Consider the following 23,348-nt stretch of genomic DNA (forward strand, 5'->3'; position numbering starts at 1 on the left):
TTGCAAAGTAACAAATATTCAATAATGTAGTGGTTTTTGAGTGAAATGCAAATGCCTTAGAGAAACTTTCATTCCCAATCATGACCATATATATTGGATGGTCCTCCTAACCACTGGTACCATGAAGAACGTCTCTGATGCCACATAGTCTGTGATGCCTGCTGTGAACAAAGCGACAAATACACACAGTAATTGACACAGAACAAAACACACACGCCTCTCACAAAAGTCACAACTTTATTGCACCGCCATAGTTAACTAGAGTGGATAAGAGCCACTTTCAGTATGAAAGGTCTCCGCCTTGGTCAGAAAAGGTGGTGCAAAATAAAGAACCATTGCTGCAAACACGTGAAGAGTCCATTGATACTGGGAAATGTTCCTCTGAGTCAAGTGACAGAGTCAAACCCTACAAACACGTCAGCAAACGAGGGCCGCGGCAGCCGCTGTTTCCTGCTCACATCGACTACAGTGACACAGGGGAGGAGGCTCCTGCATGAAAACAGTCAAACTCTCCTTTTACACAACTAAACAAACACATTTGCAGATAAATTCCCAAATTTCACATCCACCGACTGATCCAAGTATTAGAAGCACATTAAAGATCTTTCTTCTTTTAAATTATATTAGTCATGACATTGAATTCTATATTTTTAGAGCCAATTCAAGGCGACATCTCTAGAATGAAAAGAAATGCGTGGGCATATCTTTACAGCATTAGGAGGGAAACACAGGGAGCACAGGACGGGCTGTACAGTCCTCTACACTGGCAAAGCGGTTTTTGGAACAATGTTAGATTTCTCTTTGCATCTGTGCCGGGGGTTGGAGCGAGATGATCCCATGGTGTCAACACCTGAAATACTTGGTATAAAACCGTTTCTACAGGATGCAAATTGTGGTCCGTAGTATGAAGGGAGAGAAGGGGGTGAAGACAGAGGATGATGGGATACAGAAAGTCGGATTCCTGAGTCCTAGCCCAGTTTGTAGGTGACCAGCGTGGGTGTCAAAATATTGCATAGAAATATTGGAATACAAAGAGGAAAAATGGTGCGACAGTCCCGTTGGAACACAGTGTCCGGAATATTACTTTTTGACCTTTTTATTGGAGTATTTTTGTGAATTACTGCTGAGTAACTGGTGTTGTTACAGTTACTGGAAAGCTCAAACCACCAGACATGTGAGGTGCGGACTGATGGGATGAGCAGCAGTTTACACAGAAAAACAGTGTGGGGGGGAGGAGAGGAAGGGGAGGACAACAAAACCCTCTGGTCTAATTTCCTCCAACAATCACATCATCAATTCTGTAACAGCACACCGCACTGATGTGTTGTTTCCATTAGGGTTAGAGCGTTTATTTGATCGTTGCATTTGTGCTCATTGATGCACTGACATTTGAAAAGAAGGCGTTTTAAGAAGAGAAAACAAAGAACACACAAACAACATAAAACAAATTGCTTGAACGGATTTCAAACATGATCCAATTTAAACCCAAATTTCACCAACAAGGTGGCAAAATTTGATCCTGAGGAAACACATACCAAAAAAAAATCATAATAAAAATATATAGTTTTATTATATCACAAATGTCTAATTATTGTCATTAACTATAATTGAATAAGATCACATCTTAAAGTACCCATCACTGAGCCCTTTAATCTGCAAAGAGATCATCATGAGAGAGCAGATGTATCAAACGTTTCAACAGCTTCAAAAATTCCATTCAACGACTGTGGTTCACGTGGATTGTAAAGTATTGTAAATCCATAGCATCTTACAGTGTCAGGGGAGTCAATATGGCTCAGATAATGTTAAAATACTGTACAGTAGTTCATGTGACATGAATGTGAATGTATTTCTGTTAAATTCTGAAAAACAAAAAAAATTTAAAAAGATGGACGACGCTGTTTGAAGCAATAGGGCTGTCATTTTTCACCTGCTGTTCATGCATCTGGTTTAAATTTGTGGATGAAAGGTCAAATATTGAATTCTAAATTCAGCTTTGACTTTTTTGAAAGGCTATCAAGCAAGGAGAGCACTTTAAGCACAGCTTAAATACCACCATCTATGAATAATTGGATACTATTTTGTTTCACTTCAGGTAAATGCATTAAACAGCTCAATCTCAGCATGTGTAGAGCAGTAGATTTCTGGTTCTAGAATTTGACAACCATAAATAAAGGAACTAGAGTTTGCTAAAGCTAAATAGGCCTCTAGGTCGGAGAAAAAACAGAGAAAGGTGGCTGAACGCAGCCTTTCCTTGGCCATTGACTTTTACCGACTAATATCTCAATGCTGTAGCAGAGGAAACAGCAACAATTAACAGGGGGGGTGTGTTTGTGAGGCCCAACAATTGTCTGTCTTAGGAGTTGAAAGAATTTTTTAAGGAAAAGAAATGACAGCCCTATGTTGTAAATGGATTAAAACGCAATCAGACTTCTTAAATTCACCTGGCCAATAAAGACAAGGGTTGGATTATTTATCCTCGACACTCACACAAGTGTGTGAAATGGCTCTGGAGCCACTGGCTCGTTGCTTTTCTTGAATTTAGATCGGAGTTAGAACTAGATTTTTAAAAAATTAAAAAGATTAAAAAAAAAAAACAAATAAAAAAAAAAAAAAGAAAAGTATAAATGCAGAGAAGTTTGGTACGGTGCCGTGTCTCAATCTCTGGTGAACGTGACATCATCAGCGACGGACACCAAAAACTCTCTTGCCTCCCGGTGTTACGGACCACTTGTTCCTCCTGTCCTGAATCTTCTGGAAGATGCTGCTGCCACTCCTCCAACTCTCTCTTTTATAGTTTTTAACTTTCTTAACCTGCGTAGGTTTGATGAAGACGAAGTAGAAAAAAGGTTTGAAATGAGGAAGAACAAGAAAGAAGACTCCACAGAAACACAGATATTTTTTTGTGGTCTTTGCTCTTCTCACCTTCCCTCTATCAAAGTCCTCGTCCCACTCATCAATCACAGTGTCACTCTTAGCATGGCGGACATCTTCCATGGCGTCTCTACTGATGGCAGAGACGTCTCCGTCCCAGGTGAGCACTGGATCACGACAACAGATCAAAAACAAATCAACACAGCGTTGTTAACGGAAACAACAGTTTCAGACGTCGACTGTTCTTCTTTCTTACCGTTGGTTCCGTAGGCCTTGTCTGCTGCGTTTTTCAGCAGCTCCTCGACCACACCACTGGTCTTCTTACCATCCCAGCCTCCAGACACAATGCAGGTCTTTGTGGTGTCACCAGTCTCACTGCCATTAGATGCTGGAGCTTGGCTGCGTTTATAGCCATCCTTGACTTGGCTGTCCCACTTCACCATTGGAACTGAAGAGAGTAGAAATTTGACATCTGATTACCAACCAAACTGCAAACGTGTGTCTCTACCAGCCAATGACAAAGAAAAGGCAGGACAGAGGATGTTTAAACAATTATTTTGCAAATAGTGAGCATTGACAATACACTCTTTCATTCATGCAACAACAACAACGTCTCTCTGATCTGCTCATTTCTACTCTTATCCATTCTGGCCACTTTTAAATACAATTCTCAGCCCCTTCCACTCCACCACCTCCAGTCTGTCTCCTGCCACAGTCTGACTTGTCTTGGTAATTGAGGTAACAGACCAAAAGGCCTCAAAGATCACATTTATGACATCCACGACGTCCAGACCTGCACGTACCTGTACTTTGTTTGCTCATCTGGCCGTTTTCCGAGGTTTTCTTTTTCGACGGCGTCTCTGCAGGTTCACACTCTTCGCTCTCTCTTTTCCCATCAGAGCACCGCCTGCTCTCCTCCCACTGTCTCACATCTTCCTTTAGCCTCTTCTTCTTTTTCATCTTTAACTTGGTTTTCAGGATGGTGGAATCTGCTTTATCGTTCTTGAGTGCAGCCTTCACCCCAGAGATGCTGTTGGAGAAGTATTCATTTAAAATGTTTGGAGAGGAGATCGTAAAAGAGTAGATGTAGAATCTACTCTAAAAATGAAAAGAAAAAACACAGCGCTACTACTAAATACAACTGTGTGTGTATAGACATTGTAGAAGTTCCTAAAAATATGAGCACATTTTAATTTGGTCCAAAACAGAAGTAAAGCCATTGCAGTTATTTGTTCTGGTTTCTGTTCTTGTTCTGAAAATATAGCACAGCATATTTGACTTAAACCACACTTTAACCATAGTGTTTCTGTGTTGTGATTTGCCTCCTCTTTAAGTTCACCTTTTGGATGAAGAACACGCCGAGGTGGCGGGCTGCAGCGCCTCCACCAGTTGCATCACCTTTTTTTTCTTCTTTTTCTTCTTCTTTGACACCAAACTGTCCTTTTCCTGCTCTTTCACACCAGATTCACACTGCGTTGGAATTGTAGGAGTTAATTCGGGTTCGGACGTCAGACTCCACATGCCACCTTGACACCACTCCTCCTCCTGATTCGTTTTGTCCAAATGAGAGGAGACGCACTCCCTCTCCTTCTCCTCTCCATTTTCAACATCCCGCTTTCGCTTTTTCTTTTTCTTCTTGTGCTTCTTTTCATTCATCCCCACAGGGTTGGTGGCTGCGGCGGGAGCTGGGATAGTCGCCCTATCCGTGTCGACCTCTACTTCAGAATGGCGTCTCTTCTTCCTCTTCTTTTTCTTCTTCTGGCTGTCCTTTGGAGGTAAATTCCCACTGAGGTCCGAACCTTGGCCTGGGTTGTTGAGGTTGGTGGTAGACGTGGGGCTCTTCGGGCTGGGACTGTGATGCCCGTTGGTTTGGACTGAAGGGCCTGCATTTGGTTTGTGCAGTGAGAAGTGAGGGGGCTGTTTCTGAGAACTCTGCTGTTTGAAGGAGAGACTTGTGTTGGCAAAAGGTGATGACTGGACGTTAGGTGAATGAAATGGAACAGCTCTGGGGAGGGAACAGGAGTTCACATGTTAATACACACTGCGCTGATATTGTACTCATTTGTGTGTCAGACTCACACCTCCCTACCTGTAAATGAGAGAAGTTGAGGCAGAGGTGAGGGCAATAGGTTTATTCTGAAGCGTGGGGTTGCTGGAGAGCTGGCGCGACAAAGGGGGCGGAGAATCAGTGTTGCTCGGACTCCGGTTGTGAGCCTGCAGTTATCGACATAAATAAAAACTTGGTGGTCTAAAAAAAATATCCATGAACGTGGCAAAAAAAAATGAGGAAGAGAATCGAATAAGGGGAGGGGATGTTTAAATATGAGGCAGGAAGGGATGAAGAGGAAAAGAAGGAAGGAATGGCATGGCAGAGAAGAATTAGAAATGGTTAGAAAGAAAAACTTAAGAGAAAGAAGACAAACTCTAAAAAGTGTGCTACTGTGTGGTTGATCAGACAGGTACAGCGGAGACACACAGTATTAACATACAGTAGGAGTTCACTTGTCCTAATAAGACTGTAGACTTAGATCAATACTGGGGATAGTAGTGTGGGTGGAAGGCAACAGGAAACCAAAGTATCATGAGCTTCTACAAAGACAGAAAGTGGTACTTCTGTGTGAATGGGGATGACATTTGTTCACCTTCTTGGCTGACAGGGCCAGTTTTTTGGCAGGCGGAGGTGACATAGTGCTGGTGGCTTCAGATGTGATGTTGCCCAGAGCTGAGGGTTTTATTTTCGCTGTCTTCTGCTCCTCTGTGCTCTGTGAGCGCTCCACACTCCTGGCTGGAGACGTAAAACCATTGGAGCTTTTACGCGGGGTGGAGGGCAGCTCTCCTACTGGTGCACTTTTAGGAGAGGAAGATTCCTGACCAAGACAAAGGCAATGATGACAATCCAGTTTATAAGTCGGCCGTCGTTTTAGATGCAGAACTGTTCTGACTAATAACTGTTAAACAAGTGTGAACAGATTACTATAGTCTTTTACAACTGGCCTAACATTGACATTTGAAAATGCAGCTGCAGCATCAAGTGAGAAAAGGTTGAATCTGCAAATATGTGACCAGATGAAATAGCGTTTGAGCTTTTACCTTTGACTCTGTGGTGTCAGCAGAGGACGAGTCAGACAAACACTTGAATGAGGTAGATGCTGCAAGGCCTCTGCCCTCGCCTCCTTGCTTTTTGTCCCCCTCCGCCCTAGAGACCCCGTTGTTGAATGGGGTGGGAGTGCTGCTGCGGGACTGCAGCTGACCCTGGGGGGACGGCTTCTTCAGCTTCTTGAATGGTTCCTCAATCACTGTGGGTGCACCTTGGACTTTTGCCGGACCACTGGACGATGATGTCCAATTAGAAGGTTTGGGTTGTGCCTGACTGCTTACACCATTCCTGGAAACGGGGAGGCCCAGACCGCCATCCACAGACTGGATCTTACGCAATAGTGCAGGCTCTAGTTTCTGTGAAAAGGCAGCCAGAGTTTTGATTCATTCATGTTTTGTAACATGTTGAAAAAAGTAAATGTGTGGCACATAAGTGTTATTTAAATTAATTCTGTTATTAAAATACCTTTGTGACCTGTGGAGAGGAGAGAGGTCCGTTCAGATTGACCCTCTTTATCTGTTCAGATGACGTGCTGTTCTTCCCTGGATGCAACAAAGCCTGTTTGGTGCTGTGTCCATCCGCATTCTTCTTGCTTTCAGGGATCCTTTAATAGACACAGACTCTGCTTTATTGAATTATACTGCATATGGAAGTGGAACAGACCAGACCTTTACTGATCTGCTGCCGACTCCAGTCGTACCTCAGGTAAAACAGCACGTAGGCCTGCTGGTTCAAGACCACTTTGATGTTACTGGAGTGTACCATCGAGTCATTCATCTGGTACCATTGTCCGTTACTGGCCTTAGGAAAAAAAGAAATAAAACAGAAATTCTAATCGGGATCACACACAATTTTACACCGAGGTTTGAATAGAAGGTCAGCAGAGGTACTGCAGGCTGGGGTGAGAAATGTTTGATTGATTTGATCTTTTACCTTCTCTTTAGTATTATTTAAATTTTTTTGTCCATAAAGATGCTGTGCAGACTCACTTTGACGTAGCAGTAGTAGTGGCCAGCGTGACAACTGTACCCAGAGTGCACTAGCACAGCGTAAAGGCCGTACATAACTGGATCGCCTGAGCTCTGAGACATGTAGGGCCGAATATTGAGAAACTCTGGATATCCAACGTCCTGGAAAAAAAAATAAAAAAACATCCGATGGAGTCATTCAACCCTGTGAGAAATATAGGGAGACTTTCAGACAAGCCCAACGTGGGAAATATGTACCTTAGTTATTTTGCCACCGCTAAAGTTAGCGAACCTTTTCAGTGAAAGAGTCAGTACGTTGGATGTCCTGTGTACTGTAAAGCGTTTGGTTGCTGGCACTTTCTTTTTACACCTGTAGACGATGAAACAGAAACATCACCTTCAGCCTCAGTCACTGACCTGTTGGTGTTCTTCTGATCTACGGGATAAGTCACCCACTTGGCACACATGTAAGCATTCTCTCCACTTAACACGTCTGGTTTGACAAACAGCTCCAGGGCTCGCACATAGTTTGCTGCTTGCTGAAAAAAAAAACAAGAAGAAGAAGAAAACATTCAGAAAACATGTTAGTAAAGAAAAAAGAAAATCACCAAAATAATGAGCAATTCTGGCAAAACTCACTCTAATCTCCACAGCAATGTCCAGGTAAGGATCGTACGTGTCAGACACACTCTTACAAATAGAGCATTTTACTGAAAGACATAATGAAACAAGAAATGTGAGTTGCCAGTTTGCTGTTAGCACACAAGCTCAACAGCTCTCCAGGACATATAAGTGATGAGTGTTTTTCGTAACGGAATATCTTGGATAAACTGTCTTGTTTGATACAAGTGTTAAAAATTAATTTCAATATGATTTAACTTGTGCCGTGCTGAATGTTAAAAGTCTTCATAACTGACCACACAGTATTTTAATACAAAAAAAAAAAAAACACACTTTCAGGATTTGTAGTCGACTTAAGCAAATATTCATATCTAATAGGTTATGTTATAATGAAAGCAACTAATAGTCAATACCTCTTGACCTGAGGTAACCTCCAAAAATCTGGTGAACCAGTGTTGTGGCCTGGGTCTGCCTGTCAAGCCTACAGGACAACAATGTAAGTAAAACATTTTTTTTTGTGATAAACTACACTTTCAAAACAACAGTGGAAATGTCTTACTTTGGGTAGCCATTCAGACAGGCTTTCTGCATGGCATCAATGGTGTACCGCAGAAACTCATGGGCATCCTCCTGGCTCCCAAAGCGAAAATGTCGGGCAATTTCTGCAAAGGAAAATGGTAGACTTTTGTTCTTGATTGAGACTAATTAAAGATCTAATATTAACCAGGTGTGTTTGTTCCCTATTGATGGGATAATCACTTTTATAAATGTATGTCACATTACATTAATTGTAATACATAATGACATACATTTGTGTTCAGCCAGAAGATAGTACTCCTCCAATTACATTTTAGAAAACAAACAAAAAAAACCCAATCTGGATTAAGACAAGTGAGCCAATAAACAGGAGTGTATGTAGTTACAGTTGTAGACAATATAGTTTACTTAAACAGTTCACACTGTAGCATCTAAGAGGAAATTATGACAGGGTTTTTTAACATTAAAAGATGTAACACATGACCTACAGGAACATTTACAATTAGCATCAAGGTTTTAATAGTTCTTTGTATTCAGTTTGATGGAAGTTTCCAGTTGCCCTATAATGTTGGTGCTTCCAATAATGATCCAATAAAAAGCTGAGAGTCATTTAGTGACTTCAGCAGACTGATGTCTCATCTAAGAGTCTCACATTAGCGCTAATGTAGCTCTGAGCCCTTAGCTTCATCTTGTATTTCCTAATGGGAGGAAAGTATGAGCTGGTAGTATTATAATGTGGTCATCACCACTTTCCCAGCTCTGCGTCATCACAGATTTATGACAGTGGGTGAAATCTGAGTGGGGAAAAACCAGGAAGACGCAACACACTATTGACCAGCTTAGACCTCTTCCCTCAAAAGCAGAGAACCATACCTTAATGATGGTGGAGGTTTCACTTTGAGAGTGGGTTCCTCTGGAGTAACTGCAGTAAGCTCTTTGGAGCTTTTATGTGATGACAGTGCACTGTTATTGTGTTTTTGTGTGGAGCCAGCATGCTGAGCACAGATGTGAAATTTTCAGTGCATGCATTTCTATTGATCTGGCTGCAGTATTGCATTTGTAGAGAGATATTCTGAAAACACACACTGTATTGTTTTGGTGTGTTTTTTTTTCAGTCATGTTTTTTCAGAAGTGAGAGGTGTCTGTGTTTGTGCCAAAATTGCTCCTTGTAGTCGCCTGCATTCACAAGGAGATGTAGAGGACATTAAAAACGGGAACGAGAGGGCATGAAAAAAAGGAGGTGTATGAGGTGGAGACTTGTTTGCTGCAGCAGCAGCAGCAGCAGCAGCATATATGGAACTAAAAGGCAGGCAGGTCAAACTCCTGCGAGAATACAGCACAATACCTCACCGTGTCAAGGTTTAACTTGCAGCTCATCCTGCTGCTCTCTACATGATGCTCTATCACACTGCAGCATCAATGCTCCACTAAAATGCTGCATTTAGTGAATCTTAGACGTGTGGAAAACTGCACACCGCTGTACGTCATAGTGACGCCGGAAATATTCAACCCCAGGAAAATAAAGGAAAGCTGCAAATGCTGTTGTTACACAATTACAAGGGCATGTTAGGGATAATGTGGTTCTTACTTTTCAGCTCTCTGATGAAGGAGACAGGCTTGATGGCATTGCCTGTGTTGGCAAAGGCTTGGATGATGTGGTTCTGCATTATACAAATCATACAGAAGCCCGACTGGTGACCTGGAACACACAATGGCAAAAGAATCTGTGCAACTTGCAATGTCAAAGCATGTCACTGGAGAAACTGAGTTATAACCCAAACCAGATGGTGTCTCTGTTTGTCTATGTTGTGGTTCTGAGTAAACACTAAAAAAAACAAAAAAAAAAAACAATGGCAATGACAGACTGCATAGCATGCACTTCATCATCCATTTATTGTTTTAGGTTTCATACATCAAGAAGACAATACTTACAGGCACGGCTGTGCTCCTTTGAGAGTAAGTAGTTTGCCAGTGGTGGGGTGTAGGTGAGACACTGCACTGTTGAGTTGAGGAAACAGGTGTTTCCTAGGTTGTGGAGGCCTGCTCCGACCCTGTATACACGCTCCCATTTGAGGGCAAGTTTGTTCCCTGGAAAGAGCATCTTTTGTGGGGCGGGAATCCCATCACTGTGGCTCCCAACCAGGTTCTCTGAGACTAAGAGGGAAACACAGGTCACTTAGAGGAAAACAAATCTGAAGCAGCATGGAGAAAGTGGCCAACTGTTAACCCTCACAGTCTTCACTCCGGTTCAAGTGCTTACCTTGCCTCTTAATTGGCAGAGGCTCTGTGACCTTCTGTCCTGTGGCACCTTCATTCCTGGGGTTGAGGATGACATACTTGTTCTTTAAGCTGTCCAGCTGATAGGAGAAACCCTTGCTGGCAGGCTCAAACTCTATCTTCTGCAAAAGGACCTTCTTGGCAGATGAAGCCAACAGTTTATTGAGGTCGCCCTCATCGCCTGTCTCCTTTCGGCCTGGTTTTAGTGCCTCTTTGAGTTTGTCCACTATCGGCATTGTTTGACCATCACTGCAGAGGAAGACAGACCAGGAGTCAGTGATGTCACACAAGACTGCAAAAATTAGTAGAGATCCAGTTTGTGTTTTATTCTTTTGTTCCAAGGCGACTAATGACTAAATGGTAAACAAGGTTGCTTTTCACTAGATTTATAATGTGATTGTAACTTCTGAAACTAAAATCATAAAACACGTCAGGTTAGTGCAATTGTTCATTCTCAATTGATCCCAGGTGTGAGTGTGAATGAATCGTTATCTCTATATGTGGCCTGGTGATGCCCCTGCCCTCCCCCACTCAGGGTGCTAGGTTTATAGGTTAGACGATGGATGAATATCGCCATGGCCGGTCCTGATGACATGAGACCAAACAGATGATCATACTCACTGTTTATACCTGATCTAAGTACTATATGAACAAACCTTTTCTAAATCTTTTCTTCATCACAAAAGTATTAAATTAGCCCCGCTGCTCTGTGACTTTAACCACCCCCCTGTGTTTTTATTCAGTGGCTACATCACCCAGACACATATTCTGACGTGGCTCTGCAACTGTTACCAGGAGCCAGCTGGGTCTTGGCAGATGTCCTCACAGTTATGCAAGACATCAGATGTGGGGAGCAAATGGGTGAGGGGTGGGTGTGTGTGTGTGTGTGTGTGTGTGTATGTGTGTATGTGTGTGTGATATGTGTGTGTAGAGGATGTACTAGTAGCTGCTACCACTGTAAAGGCAGATTTCAACACCTTCTAAGTTCCTCTAAAATTGTTGACATTATTGTCTTAATACTGCAAATAATCAAATACTTCAAAAAGGTAAAAAAAATGTAATGTATGATGTACCTTTAAATCCAGTAAAGAAACAGCAATAGAAAACTGTTCAAGGTTAGATAACGGTATAAACACATTTACAGAGCCTCTCTCTGCCTGAGCCTTGTGAATGACATCAGATGTTATTTGCTACAAAAGGAAGCAGAGTGGCTGAACATTTTCACCTATCAGGGGGATTAAGTCGCAGTTTCCTCTGAAACAGTAACAGATTTTATCATGTACAGTACAGGGCTGCAAAGACCAAAGTCACCGAGAGCCATGTGTGCCATGCTCATCAGAGCGGGCAATGACGTCACGAGGAGAGGAATAGGGCTAAAATTGCCATTGTGTGGTGCAAGGTCACACTGCCCTTCATGAGAGGATACAGATATGGCAAAAACGATACAGCACTGCATGTTACGGCTTACTTTGGGGATGCAACTGCTACACCAAACAAAAATCTTTACATGCTTCTCAAAACACACACTGATGCCATTAGAATCGGATATCGGTTTATTATATACACGTCTCATGTTCAAAGGAGCTGAGTTATCACACTGAGAAGTCACACTTACAATGCACACAAACATATATGTGTACATGCTGACAAGTTCTTCAAAAGGGTCTATTCACTGGCCCACAGGTTTCACAAGAAGACTTTGAAAACCATACATTTAAACACTTGAAACTCTCAAATGATTGAAACCAAACATAGTTAGTGTGCACTACAATCCTTATCAAAATTTGTAAGGACCCTGGAAGTAGCATTCATTTTATGCATTAATTTCTTAAATATCAAATTTTGCCTCCAACAACATTTTCCCTAAATGTTAATAAGGCTGACTGTGCAAAACAAAAACAGCCACGTGTTAAGCCACACAATTGTTGTTTAATTTTTGGTGGACATAAAATATTAAGCGCATATTGAGAAAGTCCAAACCACTGCAGTTAAAAAACAAACCTATACTACATATAATACAGAAATATAGATCTTGTCTAAATTGTTGCAATTGTTACAACTGCCATGCACTACCTACATGTGCAAGTCTGTTTTAGATGACAGTGGTTACTCTGTTGTCTTAAGTGATAGTTGCAGTGTAGCTTGTTTTTTGTGGAAATGGATGAAAAGTGGATGAAATAATCAAGTTGCCACCCTAAACCACACAGAACAAAAAAACATTTTACAGTTGTTGCACAGATGATAAATTAGACTCAAGTGGCAAAAACATTCAATACAAATGTTTGTTTACAAAAATGTCACAGTCTGAATTTATGCCCCAGCATACAAAAATTATTTCCTCTCTTGGGTTAGCTTCTTTTCTTCACCTGATAAGAAAATGACCCACTGCAGGTAAATGTATATTTCTGTTTGAGATCCATTTACCCTGGATTAGCTTCTATTTTCTATTACAAGCCTCTTCAACTGTCCAGACATGGGACCAGTACTAGGCCACTGGGTCATTATGGGTAATTTGGGCTTGAGTGTCTTGCTTAGTGATATGAAACCTAGTTCAGACAAGACCACTTAATCCCTATATAAGGGAGTTGAAATAGTCTATTAACCAATAACACATAAATTGGCATAAGCATGCATTTCTTTTTTGTTTGTTTGTTTGTTTAAACGTATTGAAACACATCTTACTAAATGATTTTTGGATTTTGGCACAAAATTGTAGTTGTGTGTGAGGCCCAGAAAGTAAGAGAGCTCAGCAAATTAGCTAACCCAGGAAAGCATAATCCCTGATGATTTACATGTATAGAACATAAATAATACACACATTGCATGTACTGATATCATGACTGCAGCAAAATCCTTCTACTAAAACATTTACCTGGACCACATCAGCAAGCAAAGATCAAAGAACTATAAGGCAGTCAATGCAACGTGACGTTTTACTTGTCAACACACACACACAAAAAACGTAAAGAAAGATTTAAGGGCAAGATAACCTAATGATATGACACAGTGGACATGAACGACGCGAAGTAGCTGATCAGCCTATTTAACACCAACTGGACTTACCTCTCGGGCCAGTCAGAATAACACAAATGTGGGGCTGCTAATATCAGACAGGGCTAGCGTCGACCTTAGGTTAACGTGAGTCCCGACAAAATAAGTCGTCGCTATTTTGATATTTTGATATTCACTTATGTGGCTTTTGCTGCCAATGACAGTATCGTGCGTTGGCCCTTTTAGCGCTTCACTGGAGCTGTAGCGATTTAGCATGTAAGCTAAAATGCTAGCCGCTGTTTAACGTGGCGAGAGCCTCTCACTGCTGCAATGTGGCTTAGCATCTCGCTAACCTTCCTTTACCGTAGCACGTTGCCCTGTTTTGTGCGAAAACAGCACCATCATGGTGGTAAAAAATCCTCTAACATATTTTGACACATTAAATCAACAAGTTCTTGCTCACCTTTCGCTCAGTCGAACAAAATCGTTGACAGAAGTCACCTCAGCTGTAGCTTTTCGCTCTGGTATTTTCGCCCATGCTGCATTATGTGAGGGCGGGGCAAAGATGACGATTGGCAAAAGTATGTGACCAATTACAAAACATGTCGTGACGTAGATGGAAATTTCCTTCAATCAGCTCTCAGAAAGGACATCTCTGTCGGCAGTGGACTACACGTGACTTGGAGTCAGTGCTGTTTACCACGAATATTTTGCACAAAAAACATGTAACGAATGATAAATGTGGCAACAACATAACGCCGAAACATTAGATGTTGCATTTTATGTTTGTATAGTAACATAATTTCACAAGGTTACACATACAAAAAAGAAATCGTAATTTGAAAGGGTGCAATAATACTTTGTTTGTACTGACCAAACAGAATTATTATTATTCTATTCAAAATCTCTCTTTCACCTTTTTAAAACTATATTTATTTAAACAATACAACGACGATTATGTCGCTTTGCACTAATTTTTTTTCAAAATTAAACCATATCTGTTTTATTGGTTAATGTTTTTATACGAGTTAATCTTAATACTATTTTATTCGATTTTAGTGGAATTAAATACCACTTGTCTAGATAAGTGATATATTGAATGTTAAATATATTAGTAGGCTTCGATTAAATCTTATCTCGTAAATATATTTAGTGTATCATTTTTGTCCACCAGATGGAAGTAAACCACGTCGCTTCCCTTTATTTAATCGTAAATTAAACCAAATTAAGACTTTCATTACACAACAACAATAATTATCATGGACTGTTTTAAGTATTCACCATGTTCTTTCTTTATTTTTTTACCAAAACATTTCTGAACCTACTCCATTTTGTTAAAGAAGCCTAAATGCATAATTAATACATTTTTGTTAAAATATTTGATTTTCCCATCTCCATGTTAATTAATTGGTTTAAAAAAAACATTTCAATTGATTACTTGAAATATAGAACGTCTTTATTAAAATATGTGAGATGATACCAAGTGTTATCAATAAAATAAAATAAAACATTTTAAAAACTAATTTGATCTTTGTTTTCTTTGTTTTCTTTGAAGTTCATTCCTGTCAACTCAAAGCAAATGAAAACCAAGCGTAAAACATATATTTTTTTGGAATCAGCAACATTAAATGTATTAGTCTCAACAAGTTCCTCATGATCTATAATAAAAGAAGCAAAATTATTTTAATTCCCCTAAAATAGGTAGACAAAGCAGGCCAGGCGAGAAATAACATCAACCTGACAGTAGAAAATGATTTTCAACACTTAAAAATATCTGTAACAATAAGAAAATATTCATTGGTTGTTTCATTTAAAGATTTTACTATAATGGCACCCATTTTTAACACAACACAATTATAACTTGGAACACATTCTTTTCTTTTCTATTAATATCATTATTGTTCTCATATTGTTAGCTGCTCAAGAAGTAGCTGAACACAAAGTGGTTTCAATATCAGTCACGATCTTTGGAAAAGTGCTGATAATGTAAATCAAAAGAGTGAAGAATGAATCCTGCCACCAGTTTATAATTGTGTTCAAGCCCCGTTCATAAACAAACCAATCAGACCTTAGACTAGTGTACCAACTGATGGAGTTAAACCCGTGTCTACGTCTGTTGTGGACTAGTGTACCAGGCACAAGTGTCATCATCCCTCTTGATGCAGGAGGAGTGATCGGCCTGTTGTTGAACACCAAACACCATGTCGGTCCACACACACATCTGTGGGTCTGAGCTCTCACAGGGCAGCGTGAAGCAGGTCTGAATCTGATGAATAAAAAAAAAACAATCAGAAATGTAATTATTGAAACAACTTGATTTTCTCAAAGACAATCTGAATGTGGCAAATATTGTTGTTGTTTTGAGTCTTTCATCTGAGACTTCCCTACCGTGCATTCACAGCCTTTTTCGTAGTGTTGAGTCACACCCAGCTTTTGAGTGTCAGTCAGGCTGTTCCATGGTACGTTAAACCCACACAGTGAGATGTGCATCCCATCACTATCCATGTAGCCTGAAGTGAGGGGAGAGTCGATTAGTGAATGTCAAAAGTAATGACACTATATACAGACGTGGACAAAATTGTTGGTAACCTTCTGTTAAAGAAAGAAAAACCCACAATAGTCACTGACAATTTTGTCACTGGACAATTTTGTCCACGTCTGTATTAGAGATTATTTTAAGCAGTACATGCAGCTGTTTAAAGGAGGGAGATTCAGTAAAAAAAAAACCCTGTAATAATGTGTAAAAAATCAGTTACAGAGAAACAGGAAATAAATGCTGTTCAATTTTTCAAATTCATTTGTATCTCTGTGTTTACACTCCTGAAGGCATCGCTTAAACAAACATTGTGTGATGATATTGGTGCATCCAGGAGTCAGTCCACAATGTGCAGATATGCCAATGCGCAAAAAGTTATTACAGTAGACATCATAAGGAAGTAAACACTTAGGTCACCACCTCTCTTTTATTAAACAAACAAGAGAGAAAACAAATAAAAGTCTGTTCAAACTGACAACAGATTTGACTACTTAATAAAACTGGAAAATCAGGATGATCTGGGTCAGTGCTGCCTACTAAGTAGATCATAACCTACCAGTGTACCTTAAAGGGAGTGCCAATAGATCAGGACCAATTAAAATAAAATAAAATAAAAGGTATATATAATTATAATTATATTGTGTGTAGTAGTGACCATATAACGTGATCATTTAATCACACTGAACCATACAGCCACATGCATTTCATCAATACCCCAACATATATTGTTTAGATAAAGTATACTGTATAAAGTATGTGAGTAAATATATATACTGGATACTCGTTGTCAGTGTAGGTGGATCACTTTGGCCTGGTCATTGGTCACAAGTAGCTCCCAAGCTAAAATAGTGTGGACATCCCTGCTCTAGAGCGTACACACAGTACCACGTCCATGTCTGTGTAGGTTCTCAGTCATCCAGGACAACTGGACGGAGTAGGTTTCGTGAAGATGTTTCACCTCTCATCCAAGAGACTTCTTCAACTGAAGAAACTGACTCGTGGTCAGCTACCACAAAACTTAAAATGGTGACCTTTGACATGACTCTTTTGGTTGGTGTTGTGTTTTTTTAAGGTACCTGAGAGAAGATAGTCGGTGCCAGTCTGCAGACGTACTCCACATGTTGCTGAGGAGTACGGGGTGAAGACAGCATCGACTTCCTGGCATTCTCCCCTAAAGATCTATGATTTTCAGACATAAAGCAAACTGATTGACACGCTGTTAGCTGAAGTAACTGTTTAATGTGATGAGTAAAAAACACCTTTATACCTTGGGCTTCTTGATGATATATTTGATGGAAACAGGAAATGTGCCATCATAAACAGTCTCCTCTCCAACTACCTTGGCCTTGATCACTGAAAAACAACACATGTTGTGTTTAGCATCAAACCTTTGTCAGTCAGAGATGGCTAACCATCAAATATTAAGAAATAGCTTGAGGTTAAGCTTAATTTCATAGTTGATGGTTAAATATTCTACAAGATGTAGCATAAAGTTAAACCAAATAGAGTAATCAAAAGCTAGGACTTGAACAGGACCAGTCCAGCAAGTTGGGAACAAAAGTTAGCATAGAACTACCTAAAAACTATTCCAACAAGGAAATAAAATCTGCTCCAGGTCGGAACTGGCCTCCAAACCGATCTTTAGACACACCTGTCTGAGGTTACGATCACGTCAGCACTTACATGTTCTCTCCAGATCACAAAACACATAATTTATTAATTAATCTGTGGTGCGTTTCAAAGAGTACATGTAGTTGGTACGTCCTTTGAAAATGCCAATGACAACACATGATTTCACCATCTATTGTTTTCACATGGACAATTTATTTAATATGTCCATTAAAAGAAATTCACCTGTTAACTGTCACAGTATAATTCACATGACTCACAGATATTAAATGTTGGCCTGCTTTGTCTCAAACACGGACACGAGTCGTTTACCGATGTTTGCTTGATTTTTTTATTTCATTTGGACTTCGGACTCTGTTTTGCCTTTGATAATGCCGTATTACTAACTGCCATTACCATGCCCTCTGCTGACAGTTTCTACATGTATATACAGTATATATATATATATATATGTATGTGTATATATATATATATATATACACATACATATATATATATATATTTCTGATGCAAGTTTTATTTTATTTTGTTTTATATTTTGTCCGCAATGTTATTATACAAATACTGTGTTGTAACTGAGGACAAAGTAGAAGTATCACCAGAACTTTTAAGTCGGGTTATTGTTAGCTATTGTTAAGCCTTGCTAAAACTGAAAACACACCCGGAGTCAATTACAACAAGTTCTTCTGTTTACAACTAAATACACAGTACTGTGGGATAAATCAGCATTAAACTACTTACTTTGTTTCGTCAGTGAGTGATGTGACTATCTTATTGACAAAGAGTCATCAGTCACCAGCTTTGCTTTATGGGTAAACTCTCCAGAGGTTTAGTTTAGTTTTAGTGGGACAAGTGCAACGCAATATGAACCACAGACATTTACTCTAACTCAAGTTAAACCTTAAAATAGAACAGTGTTCTCTAAACTAGGATGTGGCTAACATTTACTGTATGTACAATGTACACGTAGACTGCTGACAGTCTGTACGTCATTGCTGTCTGTGACCATTTACATTCCATAAACCTGTACTCTCTTGAACTCAAACTACTCTTAAAAAGTATCATTAACATAAAAAAACCAAATACAGCAAAATGAACATACATTTAAAGACAACATACCCACGTCCGAGTTACAGAATTGCCATTGAGGATGAACTTGGGAGCATCTGCAGGCTTCTGCTGTTTCTTCCAACCCCCCGAGGAGGAGGACGGCCAGAGTGAGGAGGATGATGTTCAATGCCCTGGTCATCTTTACAAAAAAGGACGATGAAGAACGAACAGAGAAGCTGAATAAAGTTAAACTAAACTTAAACTAAAATAAGTTTAAAGTAAAAGATGCAGAGAGGTCTGAGACTGTCTTGACACCTCCTCCTGATTGGCTGCCACTGTGAGGAGCAGCTGCCCTTTTACACTCTCGGCTGCAGCAGACTCCTCCTGCTGCTCCCCCTCTTCTACTGTTGCTCCTCCTGCACAATGTCACATCAGCTGAGTAAGACTCCCCCACCACTGTGGGTCACACACACACACACACACACACGTCCTAATCGTAGCTATTACAAATATGTGTCTTATTTCAATCTTTAATATAATTAACTCACCTTAAAGGAGGGAGGGGGGACTTTTGGGAACGGTAGGTTCCCGAAAGTCAGTGTAGATAAAATGAGCTGTTTTAACTGATAACTATAGCTAAAATAGAGAGAAAACCAGTCAAGTCAAAAAACCTTTCAAAAAGTTAAAAGTTAGCAAATGAAATTACAAACAAAACTGACTTAAAACAGCTAGAAATCAGTCAGTCACTCCTTTTAAAAGCCTTCGTGAGAACTTTTGGTTCTCATTCAATCATACAAATTGTTGGATGTTTCTCATTCAAATCTTTCAACTTCCTTAAAAAAAGCAGGTGTGGAGTTATTATGTCTTTGTGACAGAGCCATCATTCAACAATGACAACAACAGGGACACAAACTACCTGAGGACTGAGTCATTGGCTGACACCACATGATGAACACCACCCAATAATTTGGAAAATATTTATGAGCGATTCATTTTAATACAAACAAGGGCATAAAGCCGTTGAATGTGAGAAGTCTTCACTAAGTTTAAAAGGTGTTTTTGGTCTGTCACAAAATCCTCAAACTGTTCTGGTAATTGTCCTGATTTGCAGCAATTACACTGTGTTTTTGTCCATTATTGTGATCTGTACTGTGTGTTGGAGAATACCAGTCGATCAGAACAAGTTATTCTGACACCAGCGACCAGGGCACTTGGCTTGACTTCGTACGTGACTGTTGTGTGGATGTAGGTGGATGAATCCTCAATCTCACACGGTAGCAAGGAACAGCAACATCTTTATTATTTTTCCGTAAAACACTTTTTCTTCTCCCCAGCAAATTCATATACTGTCGCCTTATTCTACAGCGCCCTCTGATGACCCTTATACGAACAGGTAACTGAACACAACATTGACCAATTAAAAAACAGCCTGAATAATTTAGCTACTTTTACATAGATGATTTATACAATTATGACTTTCTTTCCAAATTATTAAAATGATGCATGTACCAATTACACAGTACTGTATCCTACAACTACATTGGATAGCATGACAAAAAACTAGAACAGTATAATTGTTCTTTACTTCTAATAGCCTAAAATATAAAATACAAAAAAAAAACTTTTAAAAAATGAGGCAAATGTGACTAGAAAATTGGGCTCAGACGAAACATAGCCATAGGCTACAAAAATCGAACATATATTTTAATGTTAGCAATTGTAAATAATAATTTTTTCCATTGGATTTTTTTCAGTATTCATCAAGTTCTTTAGATTTTTTCTTTTTACCAAATTCATTTCTTTTTGGTTAAACAAGCCTAAATGCATAATGAATATGTTTTTGTTAGAATACTTGACTGCTCCTCTTAATTTTAATTAATTGGTGTAAAAAAAGACATTTCAATTGATTTCCCAAATGATAAAAGGTCTTTATTAAATGCTCATATCGTGACAAAGTGCAGTGCAGAGTTAATACCCTTTTCTACGTCTGTTTTGGACCCTTGGACTAGTGTACCAGGCACAAGTGTCATCATCCCTCTTGATGCAGGAGGAGTGATCGGCCTGTTGTTGAACATCAAACGCCACGTCGGTCCACAGACACACCTGTGGGTCTGATGTCTCACAGGGCAGCGTGAAGCAGGTCTGAATCTGATGAATAAAAAAAACAATCAGAAATGTAATTATTGAAACAACTTGATTTTCTCAAAGACAATCTGAATGTGGCAAATATTGTCGAACAGAATGATCAAACAGAAGTATTGTTTTCATCTGAGACTTCCCTACCGTGCATTCACAGCCTTTTTCGTAGTGTTGAGTCACACCCAGCTTTTGAGTGTCAGTCAGGCTGTTCCATGGTACGTTAAACCCACACAGTGAGATGTGCATCCCATCACTATCCATGTAGCCTGAAGTGAGGGGAGAGTGGAGTAGTGAATGTCAAAACTAATGACACTATATATTAGAGATCATTTAAAGCAGTACATGCAGCTGTTTAAAGGGGGGAGACTCAAAAAAAACTGTAATAAATCAATAAAAACAGGAGATAAATGCAGTTCAATTTTTCAAATTCATTTGTATATCTGTGTTTACACTCCTGGTGTTTTACAGTAGTGAAAACAGTTCAATGGACGATTGCTCTCCTCCTCAGTAACCAGGCTCCTGAAGTGACTTTCGACATGACTCTTTTGGTTGGTGTTGTGTTTTTTTAAGGTACCTGAGAGAAGATATTCGGTGCCATTAGTCTGCAGATGTACAGCACATAACCCATCGAAGTACGGGGTGAAAACTGCATTGACTTCCTGCCATTCTCCCTTGAAGACCTGATTTTCAAACACAAAGCAAACTGATTGACACGCTGTTAGCTGAAGTAACTGTTTAATGTGATGAGTAAAAAAACACCTTTATACCTTGGGCTTCTTGATGATATATTTGATGGAAACAGGAAATGTGCCATCATAAACAGTCTCCTCTCCAACTACCTTGGCCTTGATCACTGAAAAACAACACATGTTGTGTTTAGCAAAAGATCATTCAGACTGTCACAGAAACTGGCCCTTGTCCAGCTCTGACATGCTGAAGGTGCAGTACTGTACCATGGAGCATTTATTGTGTTTGTACCTGAGGGAAGAATTTTACTGTAAACCATTTAAAATGTTCAATCTGTGAGAAGTGCAGTGTAAATAAACGATGACTTTATTGGAAAATATTTATTTAACTTGAGTGACAGGTCATCTATCTACAGCCTGAATAATTCAGCTACTTTCACATAGATGATTTATACAATGATGATAGTTGGAACACACCCTCCGGTCCTTATGTAACATGTAAATATGTAAAATTTAAAAATGTCCTGACCTCCTTGCAGTACCCCTGTGGACCCACTGGGGGAGTGGACCCACTATTGAGGACTTTTGCATCAAACTAGAATTAGGTTCTGCAAAAAAGCACTGCATTTCAACAAATTAATTCTGGCTTTGCTTTTTCTGGACCATTTACATTCCATAAACCTGTACTTCAGACACCACAGATTTGTTAAGTTTGATGAAGTAAAATTAAAAATCCACTCTAAAAAAGGATCATTAACATAAAAACCCCAAATACAGCACAATAAACATACATTTAAAGACAACATACCCACGTCTGAGTTACAGAATTGCCTTTGAGGATGAACTTGGGAGCATCTGCAGGCTTCTGCTGTTTCTTCCAACCCCCCGAGGAGGAGGACGGCCAGAGTGAGGAGGATGATGTTCAATGCCCTGGTCATCTTTACAAAAAAGGACGATGAAGAACGAACAGAGAAGCTGAATAAAGTTAAACTAAACTTAAACTAAAATAAGTTTAAAGTAAAAGATGCAGAGAGGTCTGAGACTGTCTTGACACCTCCTCCTGATTGGCTGCCACTGTGAGGAGCAGCTGCCCTTTTACACTCTCGGCTGCAGCAGACTCCTCCTGCTGCTCCCCCTCTTCTACTGTTGCTCCTCCTGCACAATGTCACATCAGCTGAGTAAGACTCCCCCACCACTGTGGGTCACACACACACGCACACACACGCACGCTCACAGAAATGCCTAACACATGACACAGACACAATGTCCTAATCTTAGCTACAATGATCTGTCTTTTTTTTATTCTAATAAACTCATAAGGTGGAGGGGGACGTTCGGGAATTGCAGGTTACTGAAAGATAAAATGAGCTGTTTTAACTGATAACTATAGCTAAAATAGAGAGAAAACCAGTCAAGTCAAAAAACCTTTCAAAAAGTTAAAAGTTAGCAAATGAAATTACAAACAAAACTGACTTAAAACAGCTAGAAATCAGTCAGTCACTCCTTTTAAAAGCCTTCGTGAGAACTTTTGGTTCTCATTCAATCATACAAATTGTTGGATGTTTCTCATTCAACTATTTCAACTTCATCAATAACAGCAGGTGTGGAGTTATCATGTCTTTGTGACAGAGCCATCATTCAACAATGACACAAACAAGGGCATAAAGTCGTTGAATGTGAGAAGTCTTCACTAAGTTTAAAATCCTCATTCTGTCGTCTTCACCAAGGAGTACTTTATTTTGTCTACTTTTTATGTAATGATAATATTGCATGATGGTTATTCAGTCAACCAGAAATAAGAAAAGAGAACATTCTTAATAATAAGTTTGATCCAGTTTTTCAACCTTTGAATAAGAACAAATTTGGATGGAAAACAGTTAACACTAGTGCGGTCATGAAGCAGTTTATCTTCGCCTGATTTTTTTCCCCTCCTTTTCCAAAAA

At 39.7% G+C, this 23,348-nt stretch overlaps 3 protein-coding genes across 5 annotated transcripts; all 3 read right to left on the reverse strand.

Moving 5' to 3' along the window:
* Positions 1-218: 218 nt before the first annotated feature.
* On the reverse strand, positions 219-13,969 carry usp36 (ubiquitin specific peptidase 36). 2 transcript variants are annotated; one of them, XM_008329546.3, is made up of 20 exons: positions 13,829-13,969; positions 10,358-10,623; positions 10,030-10,251; positions 9,686-9,796; positions 8,120-8,222; positions 7,974-8,041; positions 7,579-7,649; positions 7,396-7,478; positions 7,198-7,309; positions 6,961-7,101; positions 6,672-6,772; positions 6,437-6,575; positions 5,965-6,327; positions 5,517-5,741; positions 4,964-5,088; positions 4,214-4,879; positions 3,678-3,904; positions 3,131-3,322; positions 2,926-3,041; positions 219-2,814 (listed from the first exon to the last, which is right to left on the reverse strand). In XM_008329546.3, exons 2-20 carry the CDS (start codon positions 10,608-10,610, stop codon positions 2,683-2,685), a joined length of 3,450 nt encoding a protein of 1,149 aa, XP_008327768.1. In that variant the 5' UTR covers positions 10,611-10,623; positions 13,829-13,969; the 3' UTR covers positions 219-2,682. The 2 variants fall into 2 exon arrangements, with proteins under 2 accessions (XP_008327768.1, XP_024920348.1); XM_025064580.1 differs by lacking the exons at positions 10,358-10,623; positions 13,829-13,969 and having other exon boundaries at positions 9,686-9,922; positions 10,030-10,171.
* Positions 13,970-14,929: 960 nt separating this feature from the next.
* Positions 14,930-22,207, reverse strand: LOC103392824 (metalloproteinase inhibitor 2-like). 2 transcript variants are annotated; one of them, XM_025064734.1, is made up of 5 exons: positions 21,589-22,207; positions 17,169-17,270; positions 16,978-17,080; positions 15,754-15,875; positions 14,930-15,631 (listed from the first exon to the last, which is right to left on the reverse strand). In XM_025064734.1, the coding sequence occupies exons 2-5, from the start codon at positions 17,268-17,270 to the stop codon at positions 15,473-15,475; spliced, it is 486 nt and encodes a 161-aa protein (XP_024920502.1). In that variant the 5' UTR covers positions 21,589-22,207; the 3' UTR covers positions 14,930-15,472. The 2 variants fall into 2 exon arrangements, with proteins under 2 accessions (XP_024920502.1, XP_008327778.1); XM_008329556.3 differs by lacking the exon at positions 21,589-22,207 and adding an exon at positions 18,650-18,984 and having other exon boundaries at positions 14,943-15,631; positions 17,169-17,254.
* On the reverse strand, positions 20,484-22,501 carry LOC103392814 (metalloproteinase inhibitor 2-like). Its single transcript, XM_008329544.3, has 5 exons — positions 22,214-22,501; positions 21,487-21,572; positions 21,294-21,399; positions 20,864-20,985; positions 20,484-20,728 (listed from the first exon to the last, which is right to left on the reverse strand). The coding sequence occupies exons 1-5, from the start codon at positions 22,341-22,343 to the stop codon at positions 20,549-20,551; spliced, it is 624 nt and encodes a 207-aa protein (XP_008327766.1). The 5' UTR covers positions 22,344-22,501; the 3' UTR covers positions 20,484-20,548.
* Positions 22,502-23,348: the final 847 nt, after the last annotated feature.

This window comes from Cynoglossus semilaevis, chromosome 17 (genome assembly GCF_000523025.1).
Source record: "Cynoglossus semilaevis isolate Cse_v1.0 chromosome 17, Cse_v1.0, whole genome shotgun sequence".
NCBI classification, from domain to species: domain Eukaryota; kingdom Metazoa; phylum Chordata; class Actinopteri; order Pleuronectiformes; family Cynoglossidae; genus Cynoglossus; species Cynoglossus semilaevis.

Coding starts and splice junctions, on each gene's coding strand:
- usp36 (XM_008329546.3), bottom strand. CDS start 10,610: ATGCCGATAGTGGACAAACTCAAAGAGGCACTAAAACCAGGCCGAAAG. Junction 7,310..7,395: donor AATGCTTACATGTGTGCCAA/GTGGGTGACTTA, acceptor CATCGTCTACAG/GTGTAAAAAGAAAGTGCCAG. Junction 6,773..6,960: donor ACTACTACTGCTACGTCAAA/GTGAGTCTGCAC, acceptor TTTTTTCCTAAG/GCCAGTAACGGACAATGGTA.
- LOC103392814 (XM_008329544.3), bottom strand. CDS start 22,343: ATGACCAGGGCATTGAACATCATCCTCCTCACTCTGGCCGTCCTCCTC. Junction 20,986..21,293: donor CACCGAATATCTTCTCTCAG/GTACCTTAAAAA, acceptor CCCTCACTTCAG/GCTACATGGATAGTGATGGG. Junction 20,729..20,863: donor AAAAAGGCTGTGAATGCACG/GTAGGGAAGTCT, acceptor TTTATTCATCAG/ATTCAGACCTGCTTCACGCT.
- LOC103392824 (XM_008329556.3), bottom strand. CDS start 18,779: ATGACCAGGGCATTGAACATCATCCTCCTCACTCTGGCCGTCCTCCTC. Junction 17,255..18,649: donor ATTCTGTAACTCGGACGTGG/GTATGTTGTCTT, acceptor GTTGTTTTTCAG/TGATCAAGGCCAAGGTAGTT. Junction 15,876..16,977: donor CACCGACTATCTTCTCTCAG/GTACCTTAAAAA, acceptor CCCTCACTTCAG/GCTACATGGATAGTGATGGG.